The sequence below is a fragment of the Cetorhinus maximus genome, chromosome 7 (assembly GCF_964194155.1).
Source record: "Cetorhinus maximus chromosome 7, sCetMax3.hap1.1, whole genome shotgun sequence".
In the NCBI taxonomy this organism is placed as follows: domain Eukaryota; kingdom Metazoa; phylum Chordata; class Chondrichthyes; order Lamniformes; family Cetorhinidae; genus Cetorhinus; species Cetorhinus maximus.
In genome coordinates this window covers 24555663-24583166 of record NC_135885.1, presented here as the reverse complement: position 1 = coordinate 24583166, position 27504 = coordinate 24555663, and the positions used below count along the sequence as shown (strand labels likewise).

General features: G+C 38.9%; 1 protein-coding gene across 2 annotated transcripts; it reads left to right on the top strand.

The window, feature by feature from the left end:
* On the top strand, nt 1-27225 carry LOC144682659 (proteasomal ATPase-associated factor 1-like). 2 transcript variants are annotated; one of them, XM_078545218.1, is made up of 12 exons: nt 1-129; nt 237-277; nt 12819-12922; nt 13031-13120; nt 14522-14620; nt 15357-15507; nt 16645-16839; nt 20107-20198; nt 22081-22196; nt 24083-24165; nt 25459-25541; nt 26161-27225. In XM_078545218.1, exons 1-12 carry the CDS (start codon nt 80-82, stop codon nt 26236-26238), a joined length of 1182 nt encoding a protein of 393 aa, XP_078401344.1. In that variant the 5' UTR covers nt 1-79; the 3' UTR covers nt 26239-27225. The 2 variants fall into 2 exon arrangements, with proteins under 2 accessions (XP_078401344.1, XP_078401345.1); XM_078545219.1 differs by lacking the exon at nt 237-277 and having other exon boundaries at nt 19-129.
* Nucleotides 27226-27504: the final 279 nt, after the last annotated feature.

Genomic DNA, 27504 nt, shown 5'->3' with positions numbered 1-27504 from the left:
GGAAGGTGGACGGATGAGCTGAGAGGGCTGTTTGCGACAGGCGCAGTGGCCGTTTGGTTTCCGGCAGTGAGGTGTCGCCATGGCAGGAGGCCGGATCTTCATCCAGAGCGACTGGGCTCGAGCCTTGCGGTAATTCTCTCCGTCTGGACGCCAACAGTTTATAACAAACATTCATTTGTGGCTCCTCTTCTCTCCTTATGTGCCGATTTTAATAACGTTTCGGTTTTGTCCCACAGGGAGAATGAGAGGGAAGCGTGGGTTTCCTGTAAAATACCCGGTAAGGACACAAGGCAGAGTTTTAATAGGGTTAAAAAAAAAACAACAACAACAATCACAATAATAATAATAACAATAAACACAGGTCCGGGGCTGTGCCTCCCCAAGTATTGATTACTGCGTGAGTGTCTCCACCTCCCTGTCCACCGTCCCCCTTGTAAAACAATATGAGTTAGTCTGCTGGAGAATAGAAACAAAAATGTGTGTTTCTGTCAGTGTTTAGTCCTTAAAAGGTGTTTTCTCTTCCTCTTCACTGTCCTGAAGACTTTTGCTCAATGCTGGGGTATGAATTCTAAGCCTTTGGCCACATAGTTACATGGAAATTACAATACAGACACTGGGCCCAGCCCTCTGCATTCATCTTCCACATAAACAGTAATCCTAATCCCTTTATGTCTACCCTATTCTGTAATTTAAAAAAAATCTTCTGCCCATTAACATCTATCCAACCTATTCTTAAATGCTGCTTCAAATGCAAACTGAGTGCATTCCAGAGCGTTTAAACAAAAATGCTTCTGCTCACTGTCATAAATCTCTTGTGTTTAATTTTATATTTATGTTTCCTTGTTCTAGATGCCATAACACTGGAAAGTATTTTTCTGTCTACTGTCCCATCCCTTCAGATTTGATTGGGGATGGGAAGAAGCCAGCTTGGCACAACACAATCTGACATCCACTCGCAGATTCTTTCTAGCAGAAATTGTTAGCCATCAATCTGGAGTGGGATCCATTGCCACTGGACAGGGACACTAAAGTCAACTGTAATGCCTTCCCTGCCCCAAATAGTTTTCCAGAAAACTACATTTTACCAGCGGTGGAGCAAATCGTTGTGGGAGGTTGAATCATGACAACCCCAATCACTTTGAGTTTGGCCAACACAGTTTTTGATGACCGCCTCCATTCCACTTGCAGGAACTTCTGTCACTTTTGTTCAGTTTCTGTATTTGGTTTGCAAATCTGCAGTTCCCAGGTCAGCTTTTGTACTAATCTTATTGACATACACCTGTTCCCAGGCCTGCCCCCTTCCTGCCAGTCGGTTAAATCTTGAGTTCCATCCCTGAACTGTGTTCACCCTCTGCTCCCTCCTGCTCCCAACCTTAGTCGAACAAACCGAGCTCCACCACTGATGCCAACCAGCATTATATGGTAGTTTGTTAGCATTGCTCAAAAAAATCAGCTTTTCTGCTGGGATGCAATATTGCTGCATCAATCAATCCAATCAGAATACATTCGGTCAGGTCTGTCCAAGAGGACAAAATTCAGTTCTCAGTGCCCTTTTCTTGCAAACTATACATTTATGGGCTTTTGTGATTTTTTTTAATGAATAAGAGTTAGAGCAGTATGTGCTATAAATTACTGACAGCTGAATACTTAATGCATTCATATGATTCTGTCTGCTATTAACATGCACTAATCTGTTTATTTTAATTGCGCTAAAGCCACCATAAAAATAATCAAAGAATGCCATATGAATTTAGAAGAGTTTAGAAGAATGAGAGGTGATCTCATTGAAACATTAAAAAATTCTTACAGGGCTCGACACAATAGATGCAGGAAGGATGTTTCTCGTGGCTGGAGGGTGGGGTCTAGAACCAGGGGACCAAGTCTCAGAATAAGGGGCAGGCCATTTAAGATGAAATGAGGAGGATTTTCTTCACTGATGGTGAATCTTTGGAATTATCTTCCACAGAGAGCTGTGGAGGCTCAGTTGTTGACTATGTTCAAGACTCAGATTGATAGATTTCTACATATTAAAAACATCAAAGGATATGGGGATGGTGTTGAAGTAGAAGATCAACCATGATCTCATTGAATGGTGGAGCAGGCTCAAAGGGCTGAATGGCCTGCTCCTCCTATTTCTTATGTTCTTGTGAATACTTTCAACACTTCTCCACTTGCCTGGATGAGTGCAGCTCTGGCAACACTCGAGTCTCGATGCTATCCAGGACAAAGCAGTTTGCTTGACTGGCACCACATCTACCACTTTAAACATTCACTTCTTCCACCACTACTGTAGCTGCAATGTATGCCATCTACAAGATGCACTGCAGCAACTTGACAAGGCTTCTTCAACAGCACCTCCCAAAACCGTGACCTCTACCGCATAAAAGGACAAGATTAGCAGGTAATTGGATCATCACCACCTGCAACTTTCCCTCCAAGTCACACGCCATCTTGACCTGGAAATATATTGCCGTTGCTTCATCATCAATGGGTCAAACCCCTGGTACTCTATACCTAACCCCACTGTGGGTGTACCTTCATCACATGGATTGCAACAGTTGAAGAAGGCAATTACATCGCCATCTCAAGAGTAATTAAGAATTGGCACTAAATACTGGCCTTGCTGTCGATGCTCACATGCCATGAATGAATTCTATTTTTTTTTAAGTGTCTGCTAATTAATGCCAGCAGCAATGTCAAGCCTTATATTTTAAGGCTTAAAAACAGAAATTGTTTGAAATGCACATTAGTTTGATCTGCATCTAAAAGAAGAAAATTAGGTTGGTACTAAGATTAAGTTGTAGATATTTACTAACCCTTATCTTGTTCATGCGGTCTATTTCGTGCTTCCCCAGTTGTCACCGTTGGTTTTCCTTTGTTATTGAAGGTGGCCATTTCTTGTGCGCGTAGAGTAATCTGTTGTGCGTTCTAACAGGGCTGTGGACCCTGAATGCAGACCTGCATGGCTTTCCACAGTGTGGACCAGGATCAATTGTCTGATTTTTTTTTTTTTGGGGGCTGCCCAGTCTTTCTAACTTGTCTTTTGTCCTTTGCTGCATGTATTCTTTGCTGTTTAAAGGAAACAATGCCGTTGCTTAATATTGTTCCCCAGGTAATTCTTTCTGGATGCACTTTTCTCCCAGTCTGTGGTTGACATGCCACATTTCCTGAGGTTCGCCTTCAAGGAGTCTTTGAACCTTACTCTCGGCCTACCTTGCAGGCGGGATCCAAGTTTAAGTTGTGAATATGTGACTGCCTTAGGGATTTTATCATCAGTCATGCGTACTACATGACCACCCTGTCTTAGCTGGGTTCTGATGATGAGTGCTTCAATTCCAGACATTTTCTGATCTTTGAAGTACCACAGTGTTGGGCACTTTGTCCTCCCATTTGATGCCCATGATGTTCTGAATGCTTCTCATGTGGAACCTGTCCAACTATTTTACATATATGGAGTAGGCAGCCCATGTCTCTCAGCCATGTTGAAGGGTAAGTATTACCACAGCTTTGTATACATCAAGTTCTGTTGTAAGTTCACGTTCCTGCTAAATTGCTGCCCACTTTTCCTGGTCCTCCTCTTCACCCTCCACCTTAAAAAAAATTATCCTTGAATTATCTGTCTTTGCAAACAGCTGCCTCAATATCAAACTTATTTTACTCAAGGCTTTTAACATGTAGTTTCCTTCCAAATTCATGCCCACCTTTCCTCCATGCATGGAGCTCCATGCTTGAATCTTTCCAGTCAGATTTCCATTCCTGTCGCAGTACTGAAACAGCCTTAATCAACAACACAAATGGAGTCCTTTGACTGCGGTGCATTTTCCCTCCTCAGCCTGCCTATAACCTTTGACACAGTGGAGTTCAGCATCAATTTCCAACACCGCTTTGCTTTGTTCCAGTTTACTTATCCACTCATAGCCAGAGTATCTCCAGAGGTGGCTTCTCTTCCTTGTTCAGTCGCCTCTTGAATCTCCCAAAGATCTTCGTGACTAAGTCACCTCCTTTTCTTCATCTACAGACATTGTCTACAGATAAAGGATCAGTTCCATATGAATGCTGTCGACACCAAGCTCTGCACCTCCACAGTCTTCCTTGACTCCACTGCTTGCATTGTCAAAGTGCTTACCTAACAGTCTGTGATGAACTGCAGTTTCCTCCAGTGCAACATTAAGAAAATGGAAGTCATCATCTTCAACCCCCATCACAAACGTTATAGCCTTATCACCAATTCCACCTGCACACCGGTCATTCAGGTGGACACAGATGTTTAACAACCTCGGGACACTATTCAACCCTAAACTGAACTGCTGGCATCATAATCTCACCATTTCAAAGGTCGGCTACTTCCACCTGTAACAGCATTCATTTCTATAAATCACCACCTCCACTGCTATCTCAGCTCATGTTCCACTACAACCCTCATCCTTGCTTTTGTCACTTCTACACTTCACTTTTCTAGAATTTCCTGCCCATTCTCCAAGTTCTGTAAATTTCAGCTTGTACAAAGCTTTCTTGATATATTCTATCTCTCTCTAACCATAGTAAGCTTTTGCACGACTGAAATATTTTGCTACCTACATCCTGTTCACCCATTATTCCAGCACCCCTCCCCCAATCCTTGCTGACCCACAGTGGCTCCTGGTCCCCCATGCCTCAAATTTAAAGTTCTCGTTCACATGTTTTCCACTCCTTCAGTTATTTAGGACCCAGATTCTGGATTTCCCTCCCTTTATCCCACTGCCTCTCCAGCACACTCCTCTTTTAAGAGCCTCTAAAATGTACCACTTCAACCTAGCTTTTGGTCACCCATCCTAAAATCGTCTTCTTGATCAATGTATGTTTTTGTCTGATAACACCTTTATGAAGAACCTTAGAACATTTTCCTGTTTTTAAAGGCACTACATAAATGCACGTTGTTATCCCTTGTTTTATTACTAAAAATAAAAATAGAATGTTTAGTATGTTTCTGTCAACTTGGAATGCTGCATTCAGTGTTGTCCTCTGCGTAAGATGTTAAACTAAGGTTTCATCTTTTTTGTAGTTTAGGTCAGTGGTTCTCAAAGGGTGGTCCATGGACCACTGGTGGTCCACTAGGGTCTTCTGGGTGGTCCGTGGGCTGGTCTGAAAGGCAAGTCACTGAAGCTAGAATTTGGCAAGAAAAGTTGGACAAATTTTGGTTCCTCATACAGTCCTAGCATCCTGGACTGGCCAACGGAGCTCTGGAGCACCTGCTGCCATTTCCAACAATGTAGGAGTGCAAGATTGGATTTTCAACATTTGTGGGGCTGAAAACAAAGGAGAGGAACTGACTAAACACAAGCCCAGCATGACACTGAAGCACTGCAGCTTGGAACGAGACATCACCTCATGGGGTCTCATCAAGCTGGGCTGGCCATTCTTCCCATTAATTCTGATGAGCATTTTTTTTGCAGTGGCAAGCGGAAGTGGGTGGGTAGGAACTGTAGATGCTGTGTGGGGTCTTTTGTGCTGTCTAAATGGACTATGGACGGAGAAAGGAAAAGTACAGGTTTTGATGAATATTGAAGTTCCCTAGTGTTTGAGGATTAGAAGCGCTTCCAGTGCCCTGGTCAATGTTTTTCAACATCACCAGAAACACATTAACTGACCTTTCCCTCTGATTGATGTTTGAGGGACAATTCTGAGAGTAAAAAAACAGTCAATTTAATGTAACTGATTCTGGACAGTACCTATTATACCTCAAAAATCCTGTCATTTACCTCTTTTCGAGGCTGAAGTGTACAATTTTTAAAAATAAATTCTAAACTTGCTCTCAAGATGAAAATAACATGACTGTTCTATCTCCCCTCCCTTTCCATGATAATGATTTTGCCCTTTGAACGACTATAATTTATGTTTAAGTAAAAATTAGGTGGAGCTGATGATCTTAGAATGTTTGTGTCAAATATATAATACAGAATTTTTTTTATGGTAGTCATGTATTATAAATATTGAAAAGCAAAGTGACATGTCATCTCCCACTCCCATACCAGCAACGCTATCTCGAACAAATAGTCAACTATACTCGGATGTAGAACCACAAAAGTTACAGTATAGAAGGAGCATGTTTGATACACCACTTGCTTCAGCACTGATATAAAATCCCAGATGACTTTGAAGTATATTGTCAGTTTTACTGATGTAAAAGTGGCAGGGATGACTGCTTCCTAAGATTTTTTTTTGTAAACAATGAATGAGGGCAGACATAGTTCATATATTTAAAGTAAGTACATGAAATACGAATGCTGACAATATTTTTTAGATTGAATTGGGAATGTACAAGGGTGCATTGCTGAAAAATACAGTAATTACATTGCAAAATTTGGAACGAATTTCTTGTTTAAAATGATTAACTTCTGAAATAATACATTACCTGGTGTAGAATCTATATGTTCTTTGAACCAGGCTGGTTTTTTTTTTTTTTGCAGAAATGTTGTATCTGGATAGCCTCAACTTTGTTTTTGAAACTAAAATTTTATTTCTCCAGCTTTTCCTCTTAACATAGACCCTGATACTAGGGAACTGCATGCAGTGTTCAAGCTCTGGTCTGGCCAAAGTGCTATACAACTTCTCTTTTGGCTGTAAAAGGCAAGGTTCTAAGCAACATAATAATTAAAAGGGTAGATTTTCCCAATTCTTGACAGCATCCCTGTATTGGTCTGATAAATTATGTATTTCTTTGAGTTTAGAAGGGTGATCTAATCTTGGTGTTTAAAATGATAAAGGATTTGAGATGCTAGGTAGAGAAGCTATTTCTTATGGTGGGATAATCCAAAGCAAGAGAGCACTATCTTGCAATTAGAGCTCGGCCATTTAGGAGAGCAATCAGGAAGCACTATATTGCAAAGTATAATGGAAATCTGGAATTCTGTCCCCAAAAGACTGTGGAAGCTGGATCAATTCAGATTTCTAAGACTCGAATCAATTGATTTTTTTTGGGTAAGTGTTATGATATGGCAGGTGGCAATTGCTGGGCTGACCAAATCCCAAAGGGAAACTTGGCCAATCACAATAGTTTGCAATTTGTATTTTATTACGAGAAGGTACGTGCAGCACTGAAGTCAGAAGTAAAGATTCCACTACCAATTTTGGAGATTTTAAATATTAAATTAAAACATTTATTAAGAAAACTTAAGCACACAAGATTACAGTTACACAGCTAAATTTAGTATTACAACATTTCCCAAAATATTTCTACCTAGTTAGACTCCCAAATAAACACCCTTTTCCTGGCAACAGTCCAAATCGATTCTTAATCTATAAAACATCCAGTAATATTACCACACAGCACCCACTGTTGCTAGAAGGGAGGTATTTCAGTTTCTCTCTCCTCACTCAACAATGAAATTTCAAGGCCTTAAACAAAATCTTGCTTTCTGAAACAAGCAAGCATTTCTCTGGCGTGGCTAAAGGCTGCTTTTCACAAGTCTGTCTTCGCACAACTCCCCTCTTTCAAGATCTTACATGGCCACTCCCCTCATACAACTTTCAATCTTCCCTTAAATATATTTTCTTCCCTTTTGGTCTGTAAACCCATTGTTCTAAGCTTTCATTGGAAGCTACCTTTCCCAGAATATAAAAATCTTTCATGTTGTCATTATTGCCAGCACTTTCAGGAAAATTAAACTTTGCCTTATTTATTAACGATTTTTGCCAGTTGTAAAAGTTCCTGTTATGCCTCTTTTGAAATTGAACAGCTAACAATTCACTCCTCGCTTATCTTCCAATGCAAATTCCCATTCATATTGTATATACTGGGATCTTATCTTAGCTTGCCCATCTCCATTTCAAAATGCCTGTTTTTACACCTAACTGTTTTGATGATTTACACCTTGCAGTCTGACTGTCTTCAGTTTAATTAAATTAGTCATGCACACACAGCTCCCACAAGCCTGCTTCAGTATCCCACAGTAATATTAGGGAAAGAAATGAAGTTTCTTTTACAGTAAGGCTATTGAGAGATATGAAACAAAGGTAAATGGAATTGAGGTATAGATCAACCATGATCTATTTGAATGGCAGAACAGGTTTGAGAGGCTGAATGCCTACTCTTGTACCTATATTTCTATGATGTACGATGGCAGCAAGCAAGGACTTGGATTATTTACTCTGTAAAGTCCAACTGGAACTAATCCACCAAGAGTTAATACACACCTTTACAGGAAATTGTTGCTCAGTCGGCTGGAAGTGTAGACTGTCCTGGTATACTTTTCAAATTATTTCTCCGAGTTCCTATAATCACCTTACCCAAAAAAGGCCACTGGATAGTCTGCGAGGTTTCCGAGACAATAAGAGTGTTTTCTCCTTTGAAGCAGTTGGATGATCAAAAATGTTAACTTTTAACCTAGACAAAGTGATCATCTTTAAAAGTTGCTGACATCCTCAGAACTTTTTTCCTCCTGCCCCTCTAGAGTCTGGTTATGACTACAAATTACAACTTGCATCTGTCAAACTTTGTGTATTAAATTTTCAAAAAAGCAATATCACCCATCAAAGTAACAATAAGGCTTTCTGAAGATGAGATATTATCCCATTAATTGACTGATCATCATCTTTCATTTCAAAATTTCGGAGCCAGCACCTTTTTTTATTTTGAACCCAGCCATTTAAACAAAATGCAGAATTTCTTTTTTTTCTGTCAAAACTGTTCGTTGGTGTAAGAAATAAACATCAATATCAGTTATAAGATGCTTTCTTTCACTTTTATTTCCCTTCATGAAATCAGTAATTCTCAATAGGGTGTGGTTACACAGGTGGCTTTGAGTCAAATGGTGGTTATTCCTGTATTGCATGACTAACCATGACTCTGGTGTTGGCCTGCACTCACAGCAGAAAATTTAGGGATAAGCAGAAGTAGGAACCTTGTATTATTTCCACTCCCACCATTGCAATCCTGGAGACATGTAGCAAATTGCATCAGCCTTGTGACTGCCTTAGCTGAAACTGGCTAACTCATTCTAGACCAGAGATTGAATCTGGAATTTTCATAGCCCATATAGACGATCAGCACAACATGCAGCATGTTGTCCCTTTTACAATGAACTATTTGGAGTATTAATTTCAAATAAGACCATAAGACGTAGGAGCAGAAGTAGGTCATTCAGCCCGTCGAGTCTGCTCCGCCGTTCGATGAGATCATGGCTGATCTGATAATCCTCAACTCCACTTTCCTGCCTTTTCCCCATATCCCTTGATTCCCTTACTGATTAAAACCTGTCTATCTCAGCCTTGAGTATAGTTAACGACCCTGCCTCTACAGCCTTCTGGGGTAAAGAATTGCACAGATCGACTACCCTCTGAGAAGAAATTCCTCCTCATCTCTGTTTTAAGTGGGCGCCCCCTTATTCTGAGATTATGCCCTCTGGTCCTAGACTCTTCCACAAGGGGAAACAACCTCTCAGTATCTACCGTCAAGCCCCCTAAGAATCTTATATGTTTCAACAAGGTCGCCTCGCATTCTTGTAAACTCCAATGAGTACAGGCCCAACCTACTCGACCTCTCCTCATAAGAAAATCCCTCCATCCCCTGGATCAACCTAGTGAACCTTCTCTGGACTGCCTCCAATGCCAGTATATCTTTCCTTAGATAAGAGGACCCAAAACTGTTCACAGTATTCTTGGTGTAGTCTAACTAGTGCCTTGTATAGTTTTAGCAAGACTTCCCTATTTTTAGTTATTTATTTACTTCCCTATCTTGGGCTCCACCTATCACTGGCCCCCTATCGCGCTCTCCTGTCCCACCCTCTTCTACCAGCTTATGTTTCATCTCATTTCGAAATGTCTTAGTTCTGATGAAGGGTCATACGGACTTGAAACGTCAACTGTATCCCTCTCCGCAGATGCTGTCAGACCTGAGTTTTTTCAGGTATTTTTGTTTTTGTTCTAGATTTCCAGCATCCGCAGTATTTTGCTTTTCCCTATTTTTATACTCCATTCCCTTTGAATTAAAGGCCAACATTCCATTTTCCTTCCCTATTACCTGCTAAACTTGTATGCTAGCTTTTTGGGATTTATGCACGAGGACCCCAAATGCCTCTGTGCTACAACTTTCTTCAGTTTTTTTGCATTTAAATAATATTCAGCTCTCTATTCTCCCTGCCAAAGTGTATAACCTCTCACTTTCCCACATTATATTCCATCTGTCACATTTTTGCCCACTCACTTAACATGTCTATATCCCTCTGTCGACTCTTTGTGTCATCCTCACCACTTGCCTTCCCACCTATTTTTGTGCCATCCACAAACTTGGTGATAGTACATTCATTTCCCTCATCCAAGTCATTAATATATATTGTAAATAATTGTGGCCCCACTAGTTACAGGTTGCCATTCTGAAAATGCCTCCCGCCATGTTCCAACTCGCTGGGCAACATTTTCCCCCCATTGTGGGGGAACTACGGGATTGGGCGTGGGCGGGTGGGTTTCCGATCGGCGCCCCCAGTTGGGGGCGCGCTGCCATTTTACATGGGCGGGCCAATTAAGGCCCGCCCAGCGTGACGTCCGCCAGGAAGCACTTTGCACTCCCTGTACGGGCAGGGTGGGGATTCCCTCAGCTGGGAGTGTGCTCTTTCGCATATGCGTGCGAAAGAGCGCACAGAGATCCTGGATGCAAAGTGCTGCCTCAGGGAGTTCGGCTCCAGTTTAAAACTTTCAATAAAGGTGATAAAAATTTCCCTCCCATGTCCCCTCATGTGACACTGTCACATGAGTTGGGGCATGTCCATAACTTTTATTTAAACATTTAATAAAAATTTAAATACCCTCATGAAACCTCAGCCCGCCCATGGATGAGGTTTCATGTTTTTTCCAAAGCCTGCCTGGGCTCCCGGCCTGCCCACCAACCTTAAGGTTGGACAGGTAGGTCCATCAATCAGGCTAATTAGCTTTTTAATGGCCTTAATAGGCCGTTGACAGTTCAGCGGGCGCACAGCCAATTAGGCTGTGCGGCTGCAGAATTGAAAATCTAAATGACACAGGGTGACGTTGGGACGCACGACTGACATATCCCCGCATCATTTTACGCATCAGCGAGCAGGCCCCGCCCCTGCTCACTGATTGGAAGATGCTGCCCTCTGTCTTCTATTAGTTAGCAAGTCCTCCATCCATGCTAATATACTACCCCCAACACCGTGGGCTCTTATCTTATTAAGTAGCCTTATGTATGGTACCTTCTTGAACGCCTTTTAGAAATCCAAATATATTACATCCACTGGCTCCCCTTTATCTATCTTGCTTGTTACCTCCTCAAAGAATTCTAATAAATTTGTCAGGCATGATTCCCCCTTCATGAAGCCATGCTGACTCTGCTTGATTAGATTATGCATTTTTAAATGCTCTGCTATTACATCCTTTACATTAGACTCCAACATTTTCTCAGTGTCAGATATTAAGCTAACTAGCCTATAGTTACCTGTTTTTTGTCTCCCTCCCTTTTTGAATAAGGGTGTTACATTGGCAGTTTTCCAATCCTCTAGGACTTTTCCAGAATCTACGGACTCTTGGAAGATTACTACTAGTGCATCCACTATCTCTGCAGCTATTTCCTTTAATATCCTAGGATGCAATCTATCAGGTCCAGGTGACTTATTGGTCTTTAGCCCCATTCGTTTCACTGGTACTTTTTCTCTAGTGATAGTTATTGTATTTATTTCCAACCTCCCCTTTTGCTCCATGATTATTTAGTATTTTTGGTATGCTATTAGTGTCTTCTACTGTGAAGACTGATGCAAAGTATTTTATTCAACTCCTCTGCCATTTCCTGGTTCCTCAACCTCATTCTCTAAGGGGCCTATATTGACTTTGGCCTCTCTCTTCCTTTTTATATATTTAAAGAAGCTCTTACTGACCATTTTTATATTACTTGCTAGTTTACCCTCAAAGTTTATTTTCTCCCTCTTCATTTTTTTTGGTCATATTCTGTTGGTTTTTAAAAATTTCCCAATCCTCTGGCTTACCACTAATCTTTGCCACATTGTATGTTTTTTCTTTCACTTTGATACTATCCTTAACTTCCTTGGTTAACCATGGTTGGTTTACCCCCTTCCTACAATCTTCCTTCCTCACTGGGATATATCTTTGTTGTTAAATGTTTTGTTTGTTTGTTAAATACATGTTTGTTAAATCAGAGCTCAAGAGTCTTTGAAATATATGTAGTCTTCATTTTAGAATGGCCTGCATAAGCAGCAAACAGAAACACTGTACAGTAGAATTTAAATTCTAAAGCCAGCATTCTGAGTGAGTTTTGCAGTGACTGGGCTTTAGCCAGCCGCAATTCTGGTATTGAATCCACAGTGGTCTAATTTCAACAGATAGTACATTACCTGAAGTTATCTGCAAATTGGTGCCACGATTTTTGATCTTTGCAACATAGCCTTACAAAAAAATGATCATTTTTATATAACGCCTTTCACCACCTCTGGATGTCAAAAAGCATTTCACAGTCAGTGAAGTACTTTTTATTAGAAGTTTAATCACCGTTGTAAGAAAAGTGGCAGCCAATTTGCATACAGTGAGGCCCCATAAGCAGCAATGTGATAACCAGGTAATCTGTATTTAGTGAGGTTGGATGAGGAATATATATTGACCAGGACACCAAGGAGAACTTCCCTGCTCTGCAAAATTCATGTAATGGGATCTTTTGGGCCCACCTGAGAGGTTAGATGGGGCATCAGTGACAACCCATCTGAAAGACAGATATTTTAGAAGAGGTTATTTATTTGTTGTTGACATCTCACAAATGATGAATAAATGACGTGATTATAATTGAGGACAACACAATCTAATGTCCATTTTTAATTTAGGAACAGCTACTTTATATGGCTGTATAAAGTGTCAAGGGGTTGGTAAAGATGGTGTCCCAGTGGTCACAGCTTCAGAAGGATTTGAAGTTACTGAGATTACAAAGGTGAGATCTCCCTCCTCCTATTATTTTCTTCCCTTATTACCATCCCTGAAAATGCAGTGCTTAAAACAATGTAGCATTCAATTTTTAAAGGCTTTTTTTCCTTTTCAGAAAAGTATTTTAATTTCCTGCCCTGATGGAAATGCAGCCTCAAAATTTCTCATGCCTTACACAACCTTTTCCAGAATACACACTAAAAGTGTAAGTCCTTATTTTCTTGAAATTGTTTGTGTAAACTGAAGGATGTTGTCACTATTCTTAGAGTAAGTACAGTCGTTAGCTTTGAAATCAACTTTACATTGGGTCTCTTGTGATTAATTTGGAAAATTCTACATTTGGAGACATCTATTATAGATTTCCTGTGATTAGCCTATGATGGCAATGCAGCACAAAAGCACATTATAATTAAATATTAACCTTAAGGTAAAAACTCCCTTGTTCTCTCAGTTCTGCTTCCAGCTCCCATTAATCGAGTGTTAGTGCTGTTGTGAATTTTTTCAAGGCTTTTTCAAGACTTGGAGCTCCAAGGCGGCAGGAGTTATGTAGAATAAGATTCTTATGGAACTAGCAACATTTTATTAATTGGTGTAATGTTATTTTTAAGAATAGTATTCCAGCAAGAGTACATTTAAATGCAAAGAATATTACTTTGTGTTACTTTTATCTGTTATGCCTCTGGCATCCAAACAGCTTTTTGCTGAGCCCCCTGTTGGGAAATTCATGTCCCATGTTTGCCTCCCTTTTCCTAAGAAGTAGTTCTTTTGCCTAGAACAAGAGGATTTATTTTGGCTAACGACATATCTGCCTCAAGTCTTTGACAAACTAGGTTTTCTTCAAAGACTGCAAAGGCTATTTTTATGGCACTGTCCTCTCAGCAATGGGTGTTGTAGCACAAATATTATGCTTTATCCAATGTCTCCTGTTTATTTAGTTGATATTTTAGTTAATTCCCAGTGCCAAAATATTAATTGCAGTCTAGAAAGGACTTGGCTGTATAATTTCATAGGACTGTCTTATTTCAAAGGTCTGAAACCAAACCCCGACATTACTACGCAAAGTGAACATGATCCAAAAACTAATTTGCAATTTCTAATAACCCTGATATTCCCCCAGATTGGGAATTTTATTACAGGATGGAGCATGATACATGCAGTTTTTTTTGCTGTTGCAAACTCAGTTTTAGCCTGAGCTCCTACTCCACTGCCACTAAACCTTTGTCAGCCACTACGAAGAACAGATAAGCAACATACAGATGGTTGTCCCTTTGACTTTCCTTCCCCTGTGCGGAAACACCTGGCCTCTCCTGAGCACCTCATCAAAAGACTGTGCTCATGAGTAATAAGTCGAAGTAATTGACTATTGAAGGTGTTTTCCTGAAGTCATACTGTTTCTGAAAAACATTTTCATGCATGGCTCCAATTGTTTGTAAGTCGTAGTAACCTTTGAAAAAAATTACTTGTTTTTAAACAGTTTTGAGTTACAGATGGAAAACAGATTCTGGTGTGCTGATTTTGTTCCACCTGATGTATCTTTCAAAATAAAATTGCGTATTTTGCCAAGATTAGATAGAATGTTACCTCTTTTCAACCTTGCCCTCTCTAGATAACCGGCATGGATATTTCTAGTGGTGGAGGGCTGGGAGTATCTTGCAGTACAGATGGAACAATGCGAATCTGGCAGGCCAACAATGGAGAATTGAGGGTTTGTGTGTCTTTTATTTTATACTGTTAATATTGTCAATAATTTACAATAGATGTACGAAAAGAATCTTGTTTAAACAATTTTCTTCAGATTTGATAAACACTTGACCACGTGGTAAACATTTTATAGCTCAAGGCCTGTCCTTGATCAGCTTCATTAGAAAGGTTATGTGACCTTATCATTCTGATTTGAATTATGAATCGCTGCTTGACATTAAGCATCGTACCAAATTGTACGTTTTGAATAACTTGAGAGTTTGACAGAATTTTCTACCTACACTTTTCAGTTTATGTGGACAATGGCGGGTACCCAGAGGAGATTATTAAGCCATAATCACATCATTGGTTTCCAGTAACATAAGTGAGGAAACTGCAGATTAAACAATTATAACTGTCATTGGTGAACCTTGAGATAAGATTACTGCCTTGTAATCCTTCCGATATACCCATTATAATTTGTTATAGTTAATTCCATATTGTGCAAGTAATTTAGTTACGTTTTTGGTGCATTTGTTGTTGGTGCCAATGCAAATTGGACAGGCTGAATACTTCATCAGTAGTGACAACCATACTAAAGGATTCAGTGTTATAATATAATCATTGCCAATTTATCCAGGATCATCAGAAGTTGATCTCTGAGAAATAATACAGTCGTCATTCCAAAGTGTGTGCATATTTGTGTGTATGTGAATTGGAAGCATTCATGTATCTAATCCATTGTTGATTTTAATTTTTAGAGAGATCTGGTTGGCCACATATACGACGTGAATTGTTGTAGATTCTTTCCTTCGGGTATTGTGGTTCTCAGTGGTGGAATGGATGCTCAGTTAAAGATATGGTCTGTTGAAGATGGAAATTGTTCTGTAACTTTAAATGGACACAAAGGAGGTACACAGAACTATTAACAGGGTCGCTTTGAGAGGAAAAGAGTAACCATATTCTATTTTATATTTAGCAAGGATTCTGAAAAAGGATATCTATTTTAAAAATTCTAGATTTTTCTACCAAGTTCAGATTTACTACAGATTTTAGATTTTCGAGCAATAAAAGCTGTTTATTGAAAACCTATCTAGGTTACATTCAATTCCTGCTGCAGTGGTCTTTGATTTTCCTTCCACCCCTCTAGAAGCTAAATGCCTCTCTCAAAGCTAATCTGGAACAGATCAAAAACTGATGAAATTCACCCAACTAGAACTTAGGCTTATGACTGGCTGGTTGAAAATCGTCTTTGAGGTATTGGGTTATTGCCCCAATTCAAACACTCTTAATAAATAAAATCCTCCACTGCTAGCAGCTTGCAGATGTAAAGTGATTCATTTTTTAAAAATTCAGTCTTTGTCTGTTCAAAGCTTGTCATGAAGCCATAAGTATTACTCCTGCCCAAAAGATAAAATCCAAAATAACAATTAAATTCAAGAAGTACAAGCCATCATTGCTGTTCTGCTGTGACGCATGCAGTCACTTTTCATGTTCGTCACAAGGAGCTCTTCTCACCATCTATGTGCCAATGAGCAACATCAGCGTACAGTGCACCTGCAGTGTCCTGTGTTAGGCTAAATGAGGCACATTAACGCTTTGTAAGCCAATATTCTAAGAAGACAGTTGCAAGCTTTTATTTTTGGCAATGTATTGTACATTCAAAAATTGTTATGCTGGTTTAAATCCAAAGTTTTCTGGTTACACTTTTTTATTTTTGACCTGTGAAGCATGCACTTGTTCACTGCTAACATTTTTAATCTTCAGGAAACCGCAGCCCCCCCCCACCCCGCCAGCCCCTCAAATCATTCTCTTATTAATGGCAGCGAATAATAATAATGAACAATAAAGTAGGGCTTCCTGCATGTAATTCCAACTTCAGAATTGAAGGAGACCTCATTTTGCTTAGCTTTTAAAGTTGTGCTTTACTAAAATAGCTAAAATTCTGTTACACAATAGTGAAAATAATTGTGTTTGTAGGCTATATTAATGTTAAAGGAAGATGTTTATTTAAAATTGGATTTTCTTTTTTAAATTGATTTTTTTAAGGTATTCTTGATACAGCAATTATAGAACGTGGACGAAATGTCATCTCAAGCTCCAGGGATGGAACGGCAAGATTGTGGGATTGTGGCATGTCCACTTGCCTTGCAGTTCTAGCAGATTGTGGGACTCCCATTAATGGCTGTTCACTTGGTGTTGCTGAAAACACAGTGAATTTGGGTTCTCCTGAGCAACCACCAAGTAAGTAAACTGTTGAAACAGATTGTTGCAAGATCCCCAACTTATTCCAGTCAATACTTGAAGCATACAGACCAGAAAGATACGAGTTTCATTTTCCAGTTTGTGCTGTTACACAGTTTCAATAGGGGTGGTGATGGGGTGCTATAATTGACCCTGGGGTGGGAGAACTGGGTTAGAGAGTAGAGAATCACCTATGAATGCTGCTTCTGCTCACTATCTAGCATAATACACACCCGAGCACAGTTTGTATCTGTTATCTCAATTTTGAGAACTATGAGATGGAAAAGTTTGTAACCTGCATCTTTTTTTAAAGGTTCGTGTGCTAGACTAATCAAATATGACTTTAGGAAGCATACTGCAATCTCCTTTTCAATCCAACATATAAAATCGTAATCCATAATTTTATTGATCATTTCTCTCCCTCTCACTTTCTCTGTTTTCCAATGTGTTTCTCACTGACTCCTGCTGAGGTGTATTTGTGGATACTGCAGAGACATTGAGGCCAAGATCGAAAGTATATTCAAGTTAAGTTGCCCTGTTGAGTTTACTGTGGCTGTAGGTGAAAAAATATTTATGAAACATTTCTTTTAATACTTGTTAGGGAAGGTTAAGTAATGTTTAGACTAAGGTTTACACTAGTAATTGGTAGCCATACCTTCAGCTGTCTAGGCGCTGCCCCTTGAAATTCTGTGCTTACGTGCCTTTGCCTCTCTTTCCCCCCCGTCTCATCTTTGAAGGCCCTCCATAAAACTTTTTTGACTAAGCACTTGGTCTTCTCTCATAATATCTTTGGTCTACTATCCATTTATTTCTGATTTTATCTCTGAAGCACCACTGGGATATTTTTCTACTTGAAAATACAATACAAGTGCAAGTTGTTGTAGTTCATTACTTACAAAATGTTGCCACTCTTCCAGGGTTTCCACGGAAGTTATGGAAAATGAGTTGGAAATTTGACCACACACCTTTTATCATACCTACTAGTGGGTTTTCAGTATTTGTTTAAGTTGTAAATTCCTTTAGGGAAGGAAATCTGTCATCCTTACCTGGTCTGACCTACATGTGCCTCCAGACCCACAGCAATGTGGTTGACTCTTAAATGCCCTCTGAACAAGGGCAGTTCAGGATGAACAATAAATGCTGGCTTAGTCAGTTGCCCACATCCCATGAACGAATTTTTAAAAAATATATTTTTGTGCCATGTTCAAATTAGCCATTTGTAATTAATTATTAGCTTGTATTTTCAGTGTAGTAAATGCAATTAAGTATACAAAGCTGTCAATGTTGGGGAAATCCTAGCGCTGAGTTTTGTGGCTGCAAGTCAGCCATGATTCCTGGGATGAAGGGGTTGTCTTATGAGGAAAGTTTGGGCTTATACTCATTGGAGTTTAGAAGAATGAGAGGTGATTTTTTTTTTGATTCACGGTATGTGGGTGTCGCTGGCTATTTATTGCCCATCCCTAATTGCCCTTGAGAAGATGCAAAATTTTGCTCCTATTTCTTATGATCTTACATATTGCCTCAAGCAAAAATCTTGTGTATCTCCCTACTCGGTTGCCAGAGTTGGTAAGGAGATGCACTGGAAAGCCTTGTGGTAGTGATTGAACTCTGTTGTCTTGGTGCTGTCTCCTGAGGGAGAGGATCTCACAGATTTTCAGTCTGTGCTGTTAGTCTGCCTTTTTAGATAAAAATGTAGGCCTGCAGTTGGGATGGCAGATTGTTACGTCTTTCTTTGCTTCTGGTTCTATCTCAAAATTGATCCTCCAGCTAGGGTTAATGTGGGTTCTGCAACTCTGAATTTGATTTAAAAACATAGTAGTGTCCTTTTTTGAATAAAACAGCCCTAATAAAAAATTTATTTTAAAGTTAGCTGCTTCTGCTACAATGTGCTCTTATTTCCACAGACAGTCTATGAACCACCAACGCTGCCATTTCCACCACACACACAACCACCCCACCATCCTGCCCCCATGTGATTTTCTGAATCTGGAAGTTGATGCACCTCGAGGCCCTGGTGCTCATGTTCATGCATTTGGTGTGCTGATAGCCCTGATTGGAGTCTGTATATTGGAGGTGAGAACTCTTGCAGGAACATGAGCTCCTGCCACCGAATAACAGACAGCAATCAGAACTGTTAGCCCTGGAAGCACATAAATAGAGAGAGCTGGGCTGTTCAGTGCACAAAAAAACTTGAGTTGCAGAATGTAATCCCCCAACACTAATAAAAATCCTGAAATCCAATGTAATAAAAATGGACTTAATTTATTCTGTCACCTCGAAGCAATGGCCCTGATCGTAGGCTTTTATTCAGGGCTGTTTTGCTGTTGTGTGAGTTTTTGATTTGTTAAGCCTATTTATTCAGCTGTGTCAGCTTTTTAAAAAGTCATGAGCTTTACTGAGATTTGTAGGTTGGCACGTATGCAGTTCCACAGTGGAATAGTGAAAACTCTCATGATGCATCTTTCATACACAAACACAGAATTTGTCAACAGCAATTCAAAAATCTAATACCCAGCTCCAGGTAAAATTTGTAATCCAAACCTTAGACTCTAGGTAGAAGGGCAAGTCTATTTTGGGGACATTTCTGGCAGATGTTTCCTACATTATGGTGCTTTTGTGTTTTTTCTAGAAGAATTTTGTTGTATTTTGTATGTTTCATTGAAACATTAAACATTCTGAAGGGGCTTGACAGGATAGACACAGAGGTTGTTTCCCCTGACGGGGGAATCTAGAACACGGGGTCCTCAGGGTTAGGGGTTGGTCATTTAGGACTGAGATGAGAATTTTCTTCACTCAAAGTTGTGAATCTTTGGAATTCTGTACCCCATTGGGCTTTGGATACTCTATCATTGAGCATATTTAAGATTGAGATCGATAGATTTTTGGTATCTCAGAGAATCAAGGGATCTGGGGAGCTGACAGGAAAGTGGAGTTGAGGCCAAACATCAGCCATGATCGAATTGAATGGCAGGGCAAGATCTAGCAACTGAGTGGTCTACTGCTATTTCTTATGTTTTTATGCTATGTTATGTATGTTATTTCTTACTTTATACAACATTGTGAAGATGGAAAATGGCAGATGAAAACTGTGTAATGTATAATGTGGTCAATGTTGTGGTATTTGCTGAATAGTAAATGATGACTTTCAAAAAAAATGCTGAGGACTTCAAAATGATATACACATCTATATAATTGACCTAATTGATGTTAGAAATATTATTCCTTTCACATAATTCGTTTTAAATTAATGAATAATGTGCTTACCAGGTGAACGTGAAATAGGGACTGAGGGAAAATTGTTACTTTTAGCCCGTGAAGACAGAAAACTGCAAAGCATTGGATTGCTCAGTAGGCAGTCAGTAAGTGCTTTTTATTGTTTGGAAGCTTGTGTGGTTGTTGCCCGCTAACCTTGTATGTTAACCTGCTAACATCGATTCAGATTGTGTATACAGTAATAAAATAAGAAAAGCTTGAATATATACTACAGTTTTTGAGACATCAGGTCATACCAAAGTACTTTACAACCCATTGAGTATTTTTGAAGTGTAGTTACAATTGTAATGTAGGAAACATGGCACCAATTTGCACACAGCAAGGTAGCAAAATGAGATAACTGGATGATGTTTAGTGACGTTGTTTGAGGGGTAAATATTTATTTGATTAGGCAGAATGTTTTCAGCTTTTTGAATTATTGAAGAGACAGTTTACCTTTTCTAACTTAAGGGTTTTCATATCTATTTCCAAATCAAGCACCCAATTAGGGTAAAACCAAGAACGCCATAAATCTCACCAGAAGATGAGGTACAGTTATATAATTAAAAGCATATGGGTAAGTAAGGAAGTCTGGATCCTAGTTATTAACAGGATGATTGGAAGTAGCGAGGTACTGAAACCACTCCTAAAGTAACCTGATTGAGACTTTATAAACAGAGGCGAAGAGTGCAGAAGCAAGGAAGTTAAGCTATACCTTTGTTAATTCACTGGTTAGGGTCACAGCTGGAGCAGAATGATCAATTTTTACACCACACTTTTGGAAGATGTCAAAGCTTTAGAGCAGTGCAGGGTTGATTAACTGGAATGGTACAAGGATGCAAAACTTACGTGGAAAGATTGGAGAAGTTGGGATTGTTCTTCTTGGATCAGAGAAGATTAAGGCATTGAAAATCATGAAGAATTTTGATAGAGAAAATGAGGAGAAACTATTTACAGTGACAGAAGGGTCAGTTGCTGGAAGTCATAGATTTAAGGCAATTGGCAAAAGAACCGGAATTGAGATGATGTTTTTGAATCCAATGAGTTATGATCAGGAATGCAGTGTCTGAAAGGATGGTAGAAACAGATTCACTGATGATTTTCAAAAGAAAATCGGATAAATACTTAAAGGGGAAACATTTGTAGGGCTGTGAGGGAAAAGGGTGGACAAATGGGATAAATTGGATAGGCTTTCCAAAGAGCCAGTACAAATGGCCTCCTGTGCTGAATTAGTTTGTGATTTTGTGAACTGAGCAGCAACCAATATAAGTATGATATAGTTTACATAAAAATAAACTACGTTATGAAATGAACACAAACATTCCAGTGAGGGATATGGAACAAAGAGAGAGTTTGTGATTATAATTCCTAACGTATATCTACTGAAGTATTATACAGACACAGTCTGTGCAATAATAAAAACCCATTTTCCTCTATTCTGTACTATTGAAACTATTTTTATATATGGTTTAAAAATTGATTTACATTAGAAAATATCTTGTGGAAACCTAATTCTTAATGTAAATTAATATTTACATCATATTGCCACAGACCACCACAATGCACATGCTCAGATATGAATGCCTGGTGCCAATTTGTGTTGTTGTTTAATAGTTTAATCTGGTGGATTATGTCTTGAATTGTTCGCGAAAGGGTTATTGTTTCCTAAGGGAAATTAAATTTGCTAGGTAACTTGAGCTGCAAAGCTCTGCTTGTCTCTAAACAGTCCTCTTGGTCAGGAAATGTGAGAGGGCTTAAAAATGACTCCTTTTTTTGCAAAAGGAAAGGGGAGCTGATAAAACAGAAGATATCAGGTGTATCATGAGGCATTCTTTGAAGGTTGAAATTAGCTTTGCTTCGAGCAAACTGAAGTGCTACCATAATGTCTTTTTAAATAGAAAAATGGCATCAAATTCCACAAAGTCCTAACATTTTCCATGTAAAAGAATGCACACAAATCTGACACATTTCTGTGTTGTGAATTTTCAGATATTTATGTTTGAGGGATCTGATGCTTTCAACTGTTGTACGTTCCTTTCAAGTACATATATCCTTGCAGGAACACAGGATGGTAACATTTATCAGCTGGATGTTCGAAACACAAAGTAAGTATGCTGTGTTTAGCCTGGATGTTCCCTTTTTAGTGATTGTGTTGTACCACTTTTACAAAATCCTTTAGAAGTGCAGTGATTGATTAATGGTGGGAAATGGTATTCCACAAGGATCTGTGCTGGAATCATTGTTGTTCACTATTTGCATATATGATTTGGATTTGGACTTGGGAATTGGAAGTACAATTTCAATAATACGGAAGGGAAGATGCAGAAGATACGGAAGAAATACAGAAGAGGACTGCAAAAGAAAACAACATGGAACTCATCACCACAGGGAATAGTTGAGGCAATCAGCATAGTTATGTCAAGGGGAAACTAGATTAGCATGAGGTGAGAAAGGACTACAAGGATTTGTTGATGGTCTTAGATGAAAGGTGGGAGGAGGCTTTTTGTGGAGCATAAAGATGTTGGGCCAAATGGTCTGTGTTATAAATACTTCATAATTCTTTATAATTAATTAGCGTAAACTTGCACTTCTCCATTTTATGGAAAAAAAATAGTTTTGTCGTCCTCTGTAAATCAATGAATGTTTGTTTACTTAAAAAAAAGAAAGCAAACATCCTTAAATTTGATTCTTTACACAGAATAAATCAGATGGGGAATTAGGGAAAATTCCTTTGGGAGAGAGTTAATTTCTAATGAGGTTTCGTTCATGTTTTCTGTCAATAAACCTTAGCTGTTCTCTCATGCATTGGGAAATGGCTTGTCATTGGTCAGATCATCTCAATGTGGTGCTTGTATTTTCATTGCCTCTGGGTCTTTTTATTGTAAATTACAGTATTTGGGCAGCAAATCATTAAACCTGTTAAATATGAAAATTGACAGGCTTTGTAGAGAGATGTCCCACCACAACAAATCACTCGTAATCTATTTTTAACAGAATTATTTGCAACAATAACAGCCTGCATTTATAGGGCATCCTTATCACACAAAAATATTCCAAACAGAAGTAAGGAGAAAGGATGCTGAACCAGAAGGGAGATTAGCTTGGCCAAAGATTATGTGTGTGATTTTTAAAGATTCAGAGAGGTTCAGATAGGGAGTTACAAAGAGTAACACTGAAGTCACTGAATGCTCTGCTACTGATTGTGGGGGCAAGGGAGGGATGATACATTGATGCTGGAGGCATTTGGAAGGACATAGGGTGACCATAGGATTTATGGGCAATAAATCAGTTGAGCAGGAGGACATTGTGACTAATCCAGAACTTGGTGTCTGACAATAATTAGATCTTTCATGAATCGAGAGGGATGCTGAAGAGTAGCATGTCATCAGCATACACGTGAAAGCTGACTGCGTGCCTGCAGATGATGCTGCTGCAAGACAACGTGTAGATGAAGAAGAGAGTGCAGAGGATAGATCCTTGGATAACTGTGAAGGAGAGCAGAAAAACGATTGCTGGAGATGCACCTAGATGGGTGTGAATGAAATCATGCAAGTCCCGTGGGACTGGACAACAGAAACATTGAAGGAGGATAGAGTGGTCAACTGTATGAGACACTGCAAAGAGAAGGAATATAGCTCCAGATCACAGTTGTAGAAGAGGAATTCATGTTTTTGGTTAGGATTGTTATGGTGCTGTGAGAAAGATGAGAGCTGTCCTGTGAAGTTCAGTAGAGGTGGGTATGGTGCTGGGAGAAGGGCCTTGGAGAGGAAAGGTACCTATACCAATTTTTATGGGGAGGGAAACGGTTTGTGAGGAAAGGAAACCATGACCTAATGTGAGGGTCAGAAGGAGAGTTGCATGGTCAGGAATTGAATTTCAAAACTTTACATTAGATAGAAAATAGTGCTTACTGGAGAGGAGCGAATGTGCCACAATCTCCTGCAAGTGTGGTCAATGGTAGGAATAAACTCAATTTATTTTGTTTTTGCAGAGCTCCACTGCGGCTTATCCATCGATCAGGTGCACCAGTGCTTTCTTTGTTGCCTTGTAGAGAAGGCTTTATGGCTAGCCATGGTAAGATAGCATTTGTTCCTCTATTTACATGTGTTCTTTACACATGTATACACATTACAGGGAAAAAAATTGTTCTATTTTAAATATGATCATGTTAGAAATATATTAGATTCAAATACTGAAAAATAGTAAACAAAGGGCTGGAAGTACACAGCAAGTGCTTTAGTCTCTGAAAAGGGGGGAAAATAGGGTAATGCTTTAAGTATGGAAGCCTCCTCCATAACCTCCTATGGAATATAATAATTTGAACACTCTGCATCTACATTATCTCTCCACCTTGTGTACTCTTTTTTGCTGTCCCCATTCACCCCTCCTCCCAAGTGAAGTACTCAATTTCTCTTGGCAGTCTAGAAACTCTCCCAAACTGAAGGTAGCTGAGTGCAAATGAACTCTCTGCAAATGATCATAGACACACAGAATGAGATAAGATTCCAATCACTTACTGTTCAAGCTTTCTCCATTTTTTTTTTTTCCTCTCCTGGCTGGCCTTTCACATTTTACCCTTTGTATATTTGAGGTCATGCAAAGCTGCTGTCCGTGTCCTTACTCGCACCAAGTTCCATTCACTCATCACCTGTGTGCTCGTTGATCTACATTATCTCTTCTCAAACAATGCCTTGATTTTTAAATTCTCATGTTTGTTTTCATAGTCCTCCATGACCTCACACCTCCCAATCTCTGGCCTGTGACAGACAGGAGGCAGAGTTTGAGTTTGATAACTGCTTGCTTCGGCACCTGCAAACCTAATATTTTGGATTACTTGAGTAGTTCAGCTGAAAACCTGACCAAATTCAACCCAAGGAAGGAAGCATGTTGACCATAGATCTTTCAGTTGGATGCCATGCATTCAACTGCCTGGGAAAACATAAAGAAGACTATGGAAACAAAAAATAAACAAGAGCAATCATCCAGGAGTCATGTTTCTGATCACATTAACTCTTGGTGATAGGTGGATGTCTTGTGGGAACAGGAATAGGCGTGTAATGCCCCTCCAGTTAATTAGCTTGCTGACACTCAGCAACCAGGCTTGTACATAAATGCTTATGTAATGTGCTAAAACATATCTAGCACTGATGGATCTATGTCCCCAACAAGAATTAGCATCTTCAGAAGAAGTGGGGAGGAAACTAAGGTGGAAAAACAAATTCTCATAAGAACTAGGAGTTAATAGATCATATGCAGTAATGTGGCTTGTTTATTGGAGCATAGTCAAATTAGCTGAAACTGTAGCAGATGTGACCTACAACCAAACATTCAAATCGATCTCATTTTGTAACTATTTTATTGTTTCAGGTGATGGAAGTTGTTATATTATTCAACAGGATCAGGATTATGTCATTGAATTTACAGGGCCTGACTGTGACCCCATTTACAAGGTATGTAAAACAATGATGGCTCATATTTCTATCAGTTATGTTTGGTTGTTTCAAGCATGAGCATAATAAAAAATTAATTTTGCTATGAGCTAGATTTTTCAACTTTTGACTGTTTAGAAAATCAAATCTGCACATTATCAATGATCTATTAAATATATAATTTTATATTCAATGTTCAGAAAATCAAATATCCTCAGAAGTTCTTGTAGTACGGAAATTCTTTTTTAAAAATTGAGGGTAATTAGTATGTGAAGTTGGAGTTTCATTGAGTCCTGGGGTGATGGGACATGAGTTTGTGCCTTTTAAATTTTTCTACATGCATTTGTTTTTAATTCTGAAGAATTGGATGCCAAGGTCATTATTTTTTAGTTAAAATTATCAACTAAATGTTGTAATGGAATTATTGTTGGGAAAGTTAAAATTGTTGTAGAATATATCTAATAACGTAGCACCTGTGTGCTCTGCAAAATTGTTTTTGCTCCTGATATCAGTCCCCACAAGAATTAATGGGCGTATTAGATATTCATCACTTTAGGGATGCCTCTGTGTTACAATACCTTTTGACAGATGTCTTCCCATTGTTTGATGTACTTATATTTCTACACATATTGCATTTCAGGTAGTTTTGTGGGAGAAGTTTGCCTACACATGCTCCAGAGATAGCATTGTGAGGAAGTACCAGCTGCTGAATTTCTGAACACAATTGCATTGTTCACGAGGAGGGCATTTCAGATAAGAACTGCAACCTCACATTAACCTTTCAATTGCCATTATTAGAACTACAAAACAAAACAATTCAGAAGCTTGGGACAACAGTCCATTATGCAGTTTCTGGGCATTATTTTGTCACCTGTATTAGAATTGTCAACATGTACAAGAGGATGAATTCCACAAAAAAAGTAAATGAAGTAGCGTTTTTGTAATAATTACATTGTATTGGTTGTTATGAATGTTTTTTATGGTTTAAAAAAAAATCACAAAATACTCAGCAGGTTAGGCAGCATCTGTGGAGAGAGAAACAGAGTTAACGTTTAAATGTTAGCTCTTTCTCCCTCCCCAGATGCAATCTGACCTGAATATTTCCAGCATGTTCTGCTTTTATTTCAGATTCCCAGCATCTGCAATATTCTGTTTTTTGATGGCAAAAATCATAATGTGCTCGCTCTTCTTTTAAATTCTGTGTGAAAACAAAGTTTAGTCCAACGAATTGAACTGTCAATACTGAGAAAATAAATGCTGTTCTACAGTTCTGTTTTGGCTTTTTTAAAACAAAGTAGAAATACTTATCGCCGCATTGCCAATTTAAGTCAACTAGGAATCAATGTTGCTTTAATACATTTGTCAATCTTTTTATTTTCACTTGTAATAATGTCTTGTGTATCTTTCATCATTTGCTGATAACCAAGAAATTCCCAAATCACCTTGTCCTAGCTGGGGATTGAATATGAAATATGGTTTTCTTGATGGGCCGCTATAAATCTTGTCTTGGACATGCAATGCAAGCAACAGAAGCTTGTGTTACACCAAAGAGTATATAGATTTGTATATAGACCAAATATCTTGTAACATGGGCTGCACACTTTTTGTACCAAATAACTACCTACCACAAGTATTAATTATATTGAACCTTTGAAAATCACCTTTCTGCTAAGGGTGACTCTAAATAAATTTGTTTGCGAATATATCTCAAAGTATTGAATTTTGAAGAAATATGGAACACCGTTTGTATGCCCTGTATTGAACCTAAAGAGAATTGAGATTTGGGGAGTGAGTGAGGTTTGCAGTCTGACAACAAGTTAAGTATTATTTAGCAGGCAGTGCTTATGTAGTAGACTAAAAAATATTTGTTTATCATGTAATACATTTTTTTGACCATTTTGAAGACCTGGATTATTTATCCCCTCAATCTTCTCTCCATCAGAAGCAGGTCCAATTCAGTTTTTTCTTCAGTCTTGAAATTATT

Bases quoted from the DNA above. Each gene is read 5' to 3' on its own strand.
- LOC144682659 (XM_078545218.1), top strand. From the start codon at position 80: ATGGCAGGAGGCCGGATCTTCATCCAGAGCGACTGGGCTCGAGCCTTG. The intron at 22,197-24,082 runs GTAAGTATGCTG...TTGTTTTTGCAG, and splicing joins CTGGATGTTCGAAACACAAA to AGCTCCACTGCGGCTTATCC. The intron at 25,542-26,160 runs GTATGTAAAACA...ATTGCATTTCAG, and splicing joins ACTGTGACCCCATTTACAAG to GTAGTTTTGTGGGAGAAGTT.